Genomic DNA, 14,944 nt, shown 5'->3' with positions numbered 1-14,944 from the left:
TTTATCACCCAAAGTGGTTCTGCAAATGCTACTGAACGAAATCCTGGAATTCCTGTTGTAGTAGTAGAAGATGGAGCAACAGTTTCTGTATTGTGCAACTTTACAATAGATCACATTTGTTTCATTATTACAGCAGCACTGTATATAACTGTCTAAAAACAAAAATTATATGGACTTCAATCCAAAGTTTGGACAGTAGATGAACTCTTCAGAACTTTGCAAGCATAATCATTGTTTTAAACTTTCTTTAAACCTTTGGATTTCTCGATAAAAAAAAAAAATTACAGTGTCGAATTCCCATTTTAAGGCACTCTATGGAGGGACATATTGGTAAAGAGAAACTGTGTATTTTACCTAAACAAGTTGATAACAGACATGAAGGCTGTTTTATTATTATGTCATGTAATTTGTTACAACCCACTAATAAGCCCAATCACTCATTGACAAACTGGGTCTCCACCTATAACCTTAAAGATCTCTGGAGGGTAAAACACCTGGGGGAGAGGAGATATACATGCTACTCAGCGTCTTATAATACAATGAATTTGATCTAGCCCCGAGCATATCAGACATTGAGACGCAAACTACTTCAATCGAAATATTGCCAGGGTGCATTTCAGATCCCCTCCTTTTAAAAATAGAAGTACATCCCTCCCCAGTCAATAAGATATAGAGACTCAATAGTTTCTGGGTACGCCAAAATTCCATAGCAGATTCAGTAGAAAAAGAAATAGAAATGTATGTTGACATTAACAAAGGGACAGCATCACCCCAAATAGTATGGGACTCCTTAAAAGCATATGCTAGAGAAGCTTATATACAACAAATTATGCAATTCAATGTTAAAACGCAGGAGGAAGTAGACAAACTAGAACAACAAGCCACAGAAGCAGAAAAGCTTTTTTGTCATAACCCTTCCCCACAAACTAAGGCTAGATGGCTGACAAGCCAGAATACCCTAGAAGTAATCCTAACAAAACAAGTCAAAAAATCACTACTATTTAATAAAGCTAATGTATTCGCAACAGGGGACTGTTGGCTATGTTGTCTAGGGAAATCTCTCCTCTCTAAACTAGAGCCCACAGAAGTAGCCTTATTAGACAACCCCATATCGGAAGCAGAAGTGTGGGAAGCAGTCTCTTAACTCTTAACTCCTGACAGATTTCTATTCTAAGCATGAGAAACAATTGGTACCTATCCTTACCTCCCTTTTTAAAGAAGTTCAAGTTGGAGAAACCTTACCCCCATCTATGCATGAAGCACTCATAACACTCATTCTTAAGTCAGGGAAGGACCGACTAGATTGTGCCTCGTATAGACGGATTTCACTAATAAATGTAGACGCCAAGATTCTGGCCAAAAAAGATTAAATCAAGTTATAACGAAATTAGTTTCTCCTGATCAAACAGGGTTTATACCAGGTCGCACGACCAACATAAATATTCACAGGTTATATATTAACATGACCATAAAACATGACAACACAGGAAATCAAGTCATAGTAGTGCTAGATAATAAGAAAGCGTTTGACTCTGTGGAATGGAGTTTTCTTTGGTCCACCATGGAGTCCATTTCTAAAGTCCTAACTTTAGAAAATGGGTAGCAGCATTATACCAAAACCCAACAGCTCGTCTTAAAACCAATTATACCATCTCAGACTCTTTTCCACTCAGTAGAGGCACCAGGCAGGGATGTCCTCTCTCCCTTTTGCTGTTTGCACTAGCCATGGAAACCCTAGCGTCCCTTTTGAAACACACAAGGGAGGTAAATGGACTTAGACTAGGATCAGTTACAGAAACAATTGGAATGTATGCGGATGACACCATTCTATTTCTAGAAAACCCCTATGGAGCCTCAGATGCAGCCCTTACCGTGATTAACAACTACACAACATACTCAGGCCTGAAGATAAATTGGGCTAAATCCCAAATTTAAATTCACAGTAGACAATCAAACTTACCAAGCTCCTTTACAATGGACATCCTCCTTTAAATATCTCGGTGTTCAAATTCATAGAGACCTGAACAAATTCATGGAACTTGAATTACCCCTGTTAGAAAACAAGACCAATTCATGGAACTCACTCCCCTTAACTTTACTAGGCAGAATAAACCTCTTTAAGATGATTTTACTTCCTAAATCTACATACTTGTTTCGCCAGGCCCCTCTCACACTCCCTAGCAAATATTTCCATAGGTTAAAATCATTGCTTTCTACACACTAATGGGCCGCCACTGCTCCTCGTACATTCCTTGCTAGTAACGTCTGGATGGTGGGCAGCCCCGACACTCCAAAATGCAGCCACAAACAGTGGGATCATATGAGGCTTTAAAAAACCTGCTTTACCGTGGTACCAAAAGGTAATCGGCTATATCCCCCTTAACAAAAGCAAATACAGATGAAGCCACTTGGATTTGTGAGTTAAATGCGTCATGACTCAGAGTTACTTGAAGAAACTGTGTTATCTAAAGTTATCTTAACTCATTTAATGCATTTAACCTTTTCATTAGCATACCAAAGCACCATTGTTCACAATGGTGAATGCTTTAATTAGATGGGATGTTGTGTCACAGTTTTCTGTGTTAAATGAGATAAATGGGATATCTGTGTTTAGTTATTCTGTGTCAAACAGACAAACCAAAGTGGCTGCATCTGTATACAAGTCTGGAGGATGGCCCTAACACACTTTCCCAGAAAAGATCCATATGCCTCTACATATACCCCTCTATGGTACAATCCACAACTTCCACATTTACAAACTATTCCGGACCCTGTGATATGGGCCCAGCACAATATTAAATACTTAGACCACAGTACGGAAAATGGTGCTTTAATGTCTTTTGACTCACTGAAGGGCAAATATAATTTACCGAACCAGATGTTTTTCCGATACATTCAACACCGATACATGTCTATGCCTGGAAAGCCCAATTTGGCAATTCTGTCATGGATTCCTCCACTCGGAGATGAGAGGAAATGATATTTACCCCTGAACTTCCAAAACCAATCTCCCAATACTACTCTTTATTAAATATACCAGAGAACCTGGTCCTACCAACACTGTATGATAAATGGAACTGGGATATACCGAACCGAACCTCTGAAATATGGGATGAAATGCTAGAAACACACAGTGCAATGTTAATCAGTGCATAAGATAAAATGATACAGTTTAGATACTTGCATAGATAATATCTAACACCACACAGGTTACATCTAATAAATTCTGATATCCCAGACAAAATGTGGTCACACTCCAGCAGATTACATTCACATGGTATGAAGTTGTCGGCGCATACAGAAATTTTGGGAAAAAGTGGCTACCAAAATAAGTCCCAATAATAATCCCACTTGATCCACTACTTTTATTACTGAACCAGGTAGTGGAAACCGCCCCTCACCCGGCAGAAAGAGCATTAATGTGTTATCTTCTAATTCAAGCAAAGATACTTATTGCTCTTCATTGGAAGTCGAAACAACCCCCAAAAAGGAATCAGTGGGTGGAAATGGTAAACGCCTCCGTTCCTATGTATCAGCTTACATACTTGAGTAGGGGTTGCCCAAAAAAGTTCAATAAGATTTGGTCCCTGTGGCTCTCTGAACATCTACCAGGCCTGCTACCTCAGGCTGACTCATGAGTGTGTATTCCATCTCCCCCCCCCCATGGTCAAGAACCACAGTAGTGTAAACAGAGGGAAAATTGTTACTTTATTGTTAACAGTAGTTACTCAACACAGATCTTTGCAACATAAAAATTTAGAGACAGTCAAGATATTGGATATAAGAGATACATAGATATTGTATTAAAAATAGGATGTCATACAGTTGGAACGGAACATCTGCATTTAAATGCTGACTGTTGTTAATTTACATCTGTATTTTATTTTATTTATTCTTTTTGTTTGTGGGACAGTTAAAACTCAATAAAAACAAATTTGAAGAGATGCAGTTGAGTTTAATAAAAAGATTGCATAAAAATGTGAGGAACTAAAGCCTTTTTTTAACACAATCACTTTATTTTAGTGGCTGAAAAGTAATTGGACAAATTAAAAAAATGAAAATAAAATGTTCCTTTCTAATACTTGGTTAAAAACCCTTTTCTGGCAATGACAGCCTGAAGAAATCTTGAACTAATGGACATCACCAGATTTTCCTCCTTTTTAATGCTCTGTCAGGCCTTTACTGCAGTGGCTTTCAGTTGCTGTTTGTTTGTGGGCCTTTCTTTCTGAAGTTTAGTCTTCAACAATTGAACTGCATGCTCAATTGGGTTCAAATCAGGTGACTTACTTGGCCATTCAAGAATATTCCACTTCTTCTACCTCCTGAGTTTTTTTGGCTGTTTTTGGGTCATTATGAAACGCCTCCCAATCGATTTGACTGCATTTAGCTGGATTTGAGCAGACCATATGGGGCAAATTCACTAAGATGCGAAGTTGCGCCAGGCGCAACTTCGCCGCACTTCGCCAGGCGTAGTTTCGCCAGCGCTTCGCAAATTCACTAAAATCCAAAGTTGCGCACAGGGGTAGCGTAAGGTTGCGGAGTTGCACTAGCGTTGATTCGCTGTATAAAGCGAAATTGCGCTAGCGAAGGCTAATTTGCATACGGCGCGAAATTCAAATTTCAATGGAGGAACACGTATCTGCACTACAAATGCCTAGAAAACCTTCAAATCTGCAAATAAAAATTTTATTTTGCCCTACACATGTGCCCACTGTCTAGGTAAGTTGTCATGAGTCAGGAAATGTAGGGGGGAGGAAGGGGAGCCCCAAAAAATTTTCAGCCATCATGTAGAAAACACGCCAGTGTTTTTTGGGACTTAGAAAAAAAATTGACTTTTTTTGAAACAATCCCTATCTACTCTATTGCGCTTCGCCAGGTCTGAGGTGGCGAAGGAAGTCTAGCGTAAAAGGTAGCGTTCAGTACACTGCGCAAGTTAGTGAATTTGCGTAGTTTCGTCGCTAGCGAAGATTTGCCTGGCGTAAGGTTGCGAAGTAACACTAGCGAAACTACGCCAGCGTTCGTTAGTGAATTTGCGCAGTAGCGAAAATGCCAAACGCTAGCGAATTAACGCTAGCGTTCGGCGCTTCGCGCCTTAGTGAATTTGCCCCGAAGTCTCTGAACATTTCAGAATTCATTCGGCTGCTTCTGTCCTGTGTCACATCATCGATAAGCACTAGTGTCCCAGCCACTCATAAGCATCAAGAATAGAAAGGTAGTAAGACAGACAGAGAATTTAGTAAGTGATGTATATACACATGTTGTGAGGTCACTGGAGGGGGTCACTCCCACTAATGACATCACCACAAGGTTTTTTTGGAGCCATTTCACCTTTGAATGGACATTTTGTTTGTACAGTGTTTTATGAAATGCCTCCCAATCAATTTGACTGCATTTAGCTGGATTTGAACAGATCGTATGTCTCTGATAACCTCAGAATTCATTTGGCTCCTTATGTCCTGTGTCATATTGATAAACACTAGTGTCCCAGTGCCACTGGCAGCCATACACGCCCAAGCCATCACACTGCCTCTGCCGTTTTACAGATTGTGTTATACTTTGGATCGTGAGCTGTTCCACACCTTCTCCATACTTTTTTCTTGCCATCATTCTGGTAGAGGTTGATCTTGGTTTCCTCTGTTCAAAGAATGTTTTTCCAGAACTGTCCTGAATTTTTTAGATGTTTTCTAGCAAAGTCCAATCTAGCCTTTCTATTCTTGATGCTTAAGCGTGGCTTGCACCTTGCAGTATACTCTCTGTATTTACTTTCATGCAGTCTTCTCTTTATGATAGGCTTGGATATCGCTACACCTACCTCCTGGAGAGTGTTGTTCACTTGTTTGGCTGTTGTGAAGCGGTTTCTCTTCACCATGGAAATGATTCTGCGATCATCCACCACTGTCTTTTTGTGGTGCTGAGTGCTTTCTTTCTTTCTCACAATGTACCAAACTATAGATTTTGCTAATATTGTAGCAATTTCTCAGATGTTTTTATTTTTAGTTTTTGCAGCTTAAGGATGGGTTGTTTCACCTGTATGGAGAGCTCCTTTGCCCACATTTTGTCAAAATCTTCCACATACGAGCACCCCCCCCCCAAAATCAACTACAGGGCTTTTATCTGCTTCATTGATAATGACATAGCGAAGGGATTGCCCGCACCTGCTTTTGAGCCTTTACAAAAGGTCCAGTGTTTTGTTCCTCCCTGAGCAGATTCAAACAAAGCATTGTTTAACTGAGAGACATGGTCTAACAACATGTATGCAATGTATGTTGATTTGTCCGAACACCAAGGATGGGTTGGAATAGGGACATTCCAGGAACTAAAAATGGCTCTAGTGGTTGAGCCGAAACGTTGATCAATAAAACTTTTTTGTTTTTTTCATATAAAGTCCTGTTGGTGCGGTTTCTCTTATCGAAATTTTCAAAAGAACCAGCACTCCCATATATAAAAAATATTTGCTTTTATTTCTGTTGCATTCCAACGTTTCGGTCCCTGTTGGGACCTTTCTCAAGGATATTATCAGCAATGGATATTGGCCCACAGGGAAATTTAAAAAATTACCTGTGTTTTCAAACCAATGTGCGTGTGGCTGGGTAGCATGCTGCCCCCTAAAATCCTGCCGCCCTAGTCCCGGGCCTTGGTGGCCTTTCCACTAATCCGGGCCTGAACATGATAGTAAATGTGAGCTGTTGTGAAACCGCCAGGGTAAGGATGTCAAAGTGGCATTGTATGTTGCTGACAAGTGTTGTCGCCAGTCTTCTCCTCTGTTTAGGGAGCCCCAACTGCATAATATGCCCTTGGCACTGACCTGATCAGGTTGATAAATGTGATAACTGGGGTCTTTTGATCACCAGCATATCTTTCTGCCCCGGAGTCCATCATTGGAAAAGTTCTTTATTTCTGGTGAACAATGTGAAAACAACTAAACCAAGTTTGAAAGGTGAACAATCCCTTTAACATGTGGTTGATCTTAAATTCCCATTAGATTATCAATAGTGCAGCCATTGGTGAAGTATATAGGGGGCAATGTGGAAATCATATGAGTAACATCAATAAACAGTAGAAACATTTCACCAGAGCTATGGAGTCAGAAGCAATTTTGGGTGCTTGGAGTTGGAGTCAGCAAAAATGTACCAACTCCTAATAAATTAAAATGATTATTTATTGTAATTTATTATTGTTAATAATAATAATAATAATATTAAAGCTTTTCAAAGGGGTATTAATATGAATTGGGTCCTTCAAAGTGAATCCAAATTCCTATCCAGAAGACTTGACTATTCATCCATGATTTCAGGGGCATCAGGTAACTGGACACTCCCATCCACTTAGGAATGCAAAAAAGGTACTGACTCCAGGACACAGCTTGAATTTTATATGACCTCATATAAATATGGACTGGAACAAGAATTTAATGACCGTAACTCCTTACAGGAACATAGTATAAAGTAGAAAGATAATATAATATTCTTAATAATAATTCTCAATGCTGTGTGACCAGCCCCTGCCCAGAAATTTCTAACTGTACCAAACCTAGTCATGTTGGGACTCATTTGACAGCTAACATTGTATTGAAACCAATAACTATTTTTTTTTTTAAATTATACTGTTGTTACAACATGTATATTTTCTGGGATGATAAATGTGTTTAATGTGACCTCCACATCACCTATGAAGGTTCTTGATGGAAACTCTGAGCCACCCTACATTGGCTTTCACTCACTGACATGGCATAGCTCTTATCAGTCTGTTTTCAACCATAGCTTAGAGCAGAGCACCACAGGTTGTGATTAGTGATGAGCGAAATTTTTTGCCACTAAAATGACACCCATAGTCTGCAAAAGGTAAAAAAAGAATTGATTGCGCATCAAAAAAAATTTGTCACCCATAGACTTCAATGAATTTTGGAATTTTTGGTGAAGCAAAACAGGTCAGATTCACCCATCTCTAGTTGTGATCCGTTTTCACATGGCTGATTTGAAACCTAAGTGAACAGAGGCATGTTAAGTGTATGTTTCTGGTACTGGCAGAATGCTGCTTTACTAACTATTAGAGGGTAAACTGTCGAGGTTGGGGTTGTTTTAAAGTCTTGTCAACCCACATCATGTGGGGGCTTAGCTTTCCCTGACCTGGAAAAGCAGGTAACAAGGCATACATACATATATAATTGACTTTTCGTTGTTAAGCTTTAAATATGCTTTAAATATAAAATGTAAATATGCTTGCTTACCATGTGTTTTTAATGTCAACAGTGGCGGAACTACCGGGGGAGCAGGGGGTGCGAGCGGGCCAGGGCCCGCACCCCCTCAGGGCCCCTGGCAGTCTGCGCGCCGATGTGCGGCGCATATTCCCGGCCAGTTCCGGGTGTACGGAGGGGGGCGGGGGCCCGGCTGAGCGTCCTGCGCCAGGGCCCGGCCCCCTCTAGTTACGGTTCTGAATGTCAATTCTATACTCCATTGGTATATGTACTAAAGCTGCATTTTTTTCACTCTTTAGCATTCTAACCAATGTTTTTCTGTCTCAAAAGCTAACAACTACTGTAAATAATGGGGTTCGTTGCCATGATGTGGTACAGCACCCTGTAAGGGCAAAGACATACAAGGAGATTTGTGTCCTCAGTAAATCGGTGTCACCGCGGGTCACAAATATCCTGACAAGGCCTCCTCTTGCTAAAGTTTAGGATTGCTGCTGCTAAAATGCATTACTTGTGATCCAGAGTAGTCACAGGAAAATGCCCTACTTAGCATTTCCTGCAAGTAAGCTGGATCGGTCAAGTGAAAGTCTTCTTAAAACAGGATGTATGCACCTTCCAACGACTTTTATCAATAAAGTTGTTTTTAGATTTTTCCCCAGAAATAAAGACTTAGTTCAATTACTTTCTATTATTTTATTTATTTTCCAAAATCTAAGTTTAAATTTGAATGTTCGTGTTTCAATCTGGCAACTCAGTAATTCAGGTGCAGTCTGAACTGTTACAATTTTGCAACATTAAGTTGATACATTTCTCAGCAGCACCTCTAGCGTATTAGTAACTATTGTATCTAATTCTAACACCTGCCTGTAATGAAACCCAGAGATTCTGCTCAGCAGGGACAAAGATAAGAAATGTATGAACTAAATGTATATATTTAGAACAGTTTACAGGGTCCTGACTCCCCCTCCCAGAGCTGCTTCAGAAGGTGAAAAATGACCCTTTATATTTCATAATTAGAAACGGTGAAAATAGAAAGTAGAAAGTCATTGGAAAAAGTCGTTATTTCTGGTGATCTATCTGAAAACAACTAGTTGTTTGAAGGTGAACCACCCGTTAAAGAAATTATGGGTCCAACTGCGTGAAATGATCTTAACAAATAATCTTGAAGGACAGAATTATATGTTTTAAATATATGACCCTGTACCTTTATATGTATTATATTGATAAAGGGTTGCTTTTGAGTATGTTCTGTCCTTTTTTCTTCTGTGTTTTAGCGACTTGCCAATTCAAAAGCTCATACATCCAGATTCATCAGTGCAAACCTTCCATGTAACAAGTTTAAAAATCGCCTTGTTAATATCATGCCATATGAAACTACACGTGTTTGCCTCCAACCAATCAGAGGTGTGGAGGGATCAGACTATATCAATGCAAGCTTCATTGATGGATACAGGTACAAAATGTACAAATGATTATTTAAATAGACTTTTGTCTTCATGTAACTGTTATTATTTTCTATATTCAGGCAACAAAAAGCATACATTGCAACTCAAGGTCCACTTGCTGAGACCACTGAAGATTTTTGGAGAATGCTTTGGGAAAATAATTCCACCATTGTTGTAATGCTAACAAAACTTAGAGAAATGGGACGAGTAAGTCAATTATGAAGAGTACAGAAGTTATTTCAATTACATAATTCTGTGGGTCTTGTTGAACTTACACATTAATATTGTAGGAAAAGTGCCACCAATACTGGCCAGCAGAACGTTCGGCTCGATACCAATATTTTGTAGTGGATCCAATGGCTGAATACAACATGCCTCAGTATATCCTTAGGGAATTCAAGGTTACAGACGCCAGGGTAAGTAGGGAATACACATTTTAAATGTAACATTTTTGGTAATTCCTTCATTACTGCTATGTGGTTTAATAGGTCCTTTGTAACACTAAGTGTTCATTAATATTATTGTCCCAACACATTCCACAGTGCTTTACAGAAATAATACATATTGTACTGTGGAGCTTACAATCTATCATATTTACGCAGAAAGTATTTTCAGTTTTTTAGGTTGTGTGAGTTACCAAATAACCTGAGGAATCCCATGGATACATGGAGAATGTACAACCTCCATGCAGATTGTGCAATGAAATTGAACCTAGGGCAAGGCAGCAATGCTAAACACTGCTTTTCTTGAATGGCTCTGTATCAAATAGTTGTTTTATATAATTCATTCTATATTGTTCCTGTTTTTCTTATAGGATGGTCAGTCTCGCACAGTGCGTCAGTTCCAGTTCACAGATTGGCCAGAACAAGGAGTGCCAAAATCAGGAGAAGGCTTTATTGACTTTATTGGACAAGTGCACAAGACAAAGGAGCAGTTTGGTCAGGATGGCCCCATATCTGTACATTGCAGGTAGGAATAATCTTTAAATAAATTATTTTTCACCGAAGACTTTATGGAATGAAGAAAGAAGACAGTGTACTTTACACATTTCGCATAACACCATAGATGACCCTTGGTTTCATCAGTTATGTATATTAAAAACAGCTATTAAGGATGTATGGCTTGACAATGATCCACAGCAGACATTCATGGCTCCCATTAACGTTCACCCAGAGCAACTTCAAATAAGAAATTATGACTGCACACAAACCTCAACAAACTGGTAATAATAAAGGAATGGCTAGAATGAAAAAAAACTTGATATCTTTGACTGACGGCCTGCAGCATGTAAAGTATCTGGCAAAATACCATATAGAAAGTTGAAGGAACTTTACATCACACAGTGTCATGCTTGCACTTGACATGTGAAACAAATGTGTGCAGTCTGGAATGCTGCTCCAGATGACCATCTTATTTAATATAGTCAAACAATTATAATTCACTTTCTCCAAAATGTTCTACCTGATCACTTCTAACGTTATATTGGGTACAAATTTAAAATAGAATTTTGAAAAAGGACTCTTATTCTAACCTCAAAAGTCAACCAAAACACTACAAGGACACTTGTATATATTCAAATCTTCAGGAACAACTTTGCAAAGCAATAGCAAGCTATCCTGTATTATTGTATTTACCTCTAGTCTTTTCTGATGTGGGAACATGCCTCACATGCACAAAAATGAACACTTTTATCTAGACTTTTACTGGCATAAATATATAGTTTTGTATTTTACCTCATTGCCACTTTATCATTTTCAGTTGAACTGCAGGAGTCAGGCCACACACATTGTATAAATGTTTGATTTGCTTATACAGGTATGGGACCTGTTATCCAGAATGCTTGGGACCTGGGGTTTTCCAGATAATGGATCCTACCCGTTATTTGGATCTTCATACCTTAAAGGGGTTGTTCACCTTTGATATAACTTTAAGTGTGATGTAGAGAGTGATATGCTGAGACAATTTTCAATTGTTTTTTATTTTTTAAAATAAATAAACTTAATATTAAAGGTTTTTGAGTAGTCTAGCTTTTTATTCAGCAGTTTTACCCTGCATTGATTTGAATAAGAGACTGGAATATAAATATCAGCCAGAATAGAAAGATGAGTAAAAAAAAGTAGCAATAACAATACATTTGTAGTCTTACATAGCAATTGCTTTTTTGGTTGGGGTCAGCGATGCCCATTTGAAAGCTACAAAATAAATACAAATAATTATAAAAAACCAATTGAAAAGTTGCTTAGAATTTGCCATTCTATAACATACTAAAAGTTAACTTAAAGGAGAACCATCCCTTTAAGCCTACTAGAAAATTGTGTAAACATTAAATAAACCCAATAGGCTGGTTTTGCTTCTAATAAGGATTAATTATATCTTAGTTTGCATCGAGTACAAAGTACTTTATTATTATAGAGAAAAAGTAAATTATTTTAAAAAAATGTGTATTATTTGATTATAATGGAGCCTATGATAGATCATATACCGTGTACTATTATTGGTATAGTTTTACTTGTTTGGGGTTGACTGTACAAATTTAATTCTAGATAGAAATTTATATGCTTCAATGTTAAATAATGTTAAACTCTACAACAAATGGTTTTATAATCCTAGTATCTTCAGTTTCCCTGTTTGCCCTGCTTAGCTAAAATATAATAAATTATAGATATCTCCTGATTAAAACAATAAACAAAAAGTATGTTCAACACAAGTCTTCTTTGAACCAATGTTAAACAAGGGATACGTGCCTTTTAATGAGGAACAATTTCTTTGATTTTGTCTACACCCCTAAAACAGTAAAGGTTTGTCAGACAGGTCATTTTATAAAAACAGGTTTATAATTGCTGGAAATATAAACTTCTTTATTAGCACAAATAATAAGTACAGTTTAATAATTGCAGGATATGTTAACTTCTTTATTAACCCAAGTAACAACAGATTGCCACCACCCTCAAACTACATGTTACATCTACAATAAGACCAGCTTAGCTCAACCAACACAGCATTAACTTTTATTACCCAAAACAGAACAATAGCTATCAATACAATACAGCCACATGCTTAATGTACTTGGAAAACAGAATATTGAGGTCCATATAAATCTACATTTGCCAGGTAGATTTAACAGTGTTTAGATATCCTTTAAAAAGCAATTTACATACCTGTCAAAAAGCATATATCTTGCTTAAAGGGAAAAATCAAGAAAATAAAATTGAATATAAGGTTCACGATACTGAATATTTTTTTTCTAAATAACAGTTACAAATACAGTATAGTTTCTGAAATAACCAAGTTAGTCTTTATTAACTTCCTCTCAGCATCTGTCTCTCTTCATTCTCTCTTCATGCAGGAGAGATTTTGACTGAGAGATCGATCTAATAATATAATATCTTTTAGCGGGGGCTTCCTTCCCAAACTGATGTATTACAGCTAACTCAACTGATTCTAGCACAAACAAAATAGCTGACTTTGGCACAAATCCTGCATGTAGAGAGACAGGAGACAGGATTTTTGGTGTTTTTTTAAAGAGTTGAGCTGTAATAAAATAGGAACACCCCTCAAAATCTATATCAGTTGAATAAAATCTGACTCCTGACTCTCCCATGAACAGATGTTGAGGGGGATATAGTGAAGGACCACTTGGTTATTTCAGACACTGTACAGCATTTTTAATTGATTATATTGATTTAATTAATTATAATTAAAAAAATATTTCAGTATGATGAACCTGAGGTAGATGAAAGCACAGTGCCACATCTTTTAGCCATAATTACCCAGACATACAAGTAAGATCATTGCAGAAAACCATTTACGAGCACATTAACCCTAGACATGCCAGTAACATCATTGTAGAAATAGATTATGAGCATATTGACCTTATTGACATACCAGAAAGATCACTGCAGACAGTGGATTATGAGTACATTACCACCAGACATGCCAGCAAGATCACTGCAAGCACTGACAATAAGCATATTATCTCGATACATGCCAGTATCATTACTGTAGAAAATTGTCATGAAGCTCTGACGGGGCTCCTTTACTCTGACACCCATCATTCCCATGTGGGACGTGACACAAGCATTGTGACATAATTGCACTGTGGCGTGAGGTCATCACACTGCGGTTGGACATTGTCACGGCCTGATGACGTAGTTTGTAGTGCGGACCAAGGAGGAAGCAAAGTATAATAACACCGTTCGTGGTACATAAGGGGTAGGCAGAAGGGTCGTCAATCCAGGCAAGGGATCAGTTCAGGCGGCAAAGTTTCAAGGTCGCGATACAGGCAATAGGTCAAAGATCAAGAATTCAGTCAAAATAACACCCAGGAACACTATGTAGTAGAACCTATAATCGGGCAATAATCCAGGCCTCTGGCGTCCTTTTATATTAGATTTTTCACGCGCTGACACAGCACACTGACACAGCACGTTTTGACGCTAGCGTCATTACGCTGCCCAACAATGGCGCGCTGTCATTTGACGACCCACGTGGCTCCCCTGGGCGCCGCCATCTTGGGGAAGAAGCCAGAAGAGTAGGGAGCACTGGCGAGCGCTCCTTACAGTACCCCCTCCTCCACAGGGGCCTCTGGACCACCACAACTGGGCTTAAGAGGAAATCTTCTGTGGAACTTCTGCATCAGAAGTGGAGCATGGACGTCGGAGTGTTTAACCCATGAGCATTCTTCAGGCCCGAATCCTCTCCATTCCACTAAATACTGAAGGGGAACCTCAGGACACCCGGGAATCCAAAATCTTCTCTACTTCGAACTCTTGATGGCCGTCAACAGTGTGAGACACCAGCTGGAAAAGTTATAAATGGTGTCTATATTTCACCTAGGTTTCTTACCTATACATGGTGAGGGGCTCCAGGGAATAGATATAGGGAGAAAACCAGCTTATGGGTTTTCTCTGAGTTGTTTTGAATTTCTGGTCTGGGTCCTGGAGTCCGGAGGCTTTGTAGAACATTGGGTGGGATGAAGCTTCCATTCCTAGGTCCATTACGGATTTTGTGCCAGGAGCATGTTCAGCTGACTGAATGGTAAAAGGAGTGTTACAATTCAGAACAGTGAAAAGGGGGAAGCACTGAGAGGAGAGATCAGGCTCCCTAAAACCAAGCCAGCCACACTCATTGGGAGAGGTACTGGGGCTTGTAAAGAGGCATTGAAAGTTCCTGACTGTTTGGATTTATGCCATGCTGAAGTAAGCTGTTTTCATTTTACACTTGAACTGTGTTATTTTGCTGAATAAACGAGCAGGCCCAGTCCTGTTTACAAACTCCACTTGCTGATCACTTCATGTTATGCAAGCAC

General features: G+C 38.8%; 1 protein-coding gene across 22 annotated transcripts in view; it reads left to right on the top strand.

Moving 5' to 3' along the window:
- The window catches only part of LOC108711853 (receptor-type tyrosine-protein phosphatase S), a 554,677-nt gene that overhangs the window by 526,370 nt on the left and 13,363 nt on the right, over positions 1-14,944 (top strand). For all 22 annotated transcript variants that reach the window (XM_041560777.1, XM_041560762.1, XM_041560744.1 and 19 more), the window contains 4 exons: positions 9,466-9,644; positions 9,717-9,843; positions 9,927-10,052; positions 10,451-10,605. In XM_041560777.1, coding sequence (XP_041416711.1) covers positions 9,466-9,644; positions 9,717-9,843; positions 9,927-10,052; positions 10,451-10,605 — 587 coding nt within the window. The remainder of the gene's footprint in view (positions 1-9,465; positions 9,645-9,716; positions 9,844-9,926; positions 10,053-10,450; positions 10,606-14,944) is intronic.

Source organism: Xenopus laevis, chromosome 1L, assembly GCF_017654675.1.
Source record: "Xenopus laevis strain J_2021 chromosome 1L, Xenopus_laevis_v10.1, whole genome shotgun sequence".
In the NCBI taxonomy this organism is placed as follows: domain Eukaryota; kingdom Metazoa; phylum Chordata; class Amphibia; order Anura; family Pipidae; genus Xenopus; species Xenopus laevis.
The sequence above is the reverse complement of the archived record's forward strand: the minus strand, read 5'-3'. Positions and strand labels throughout refer to the sequence as shown.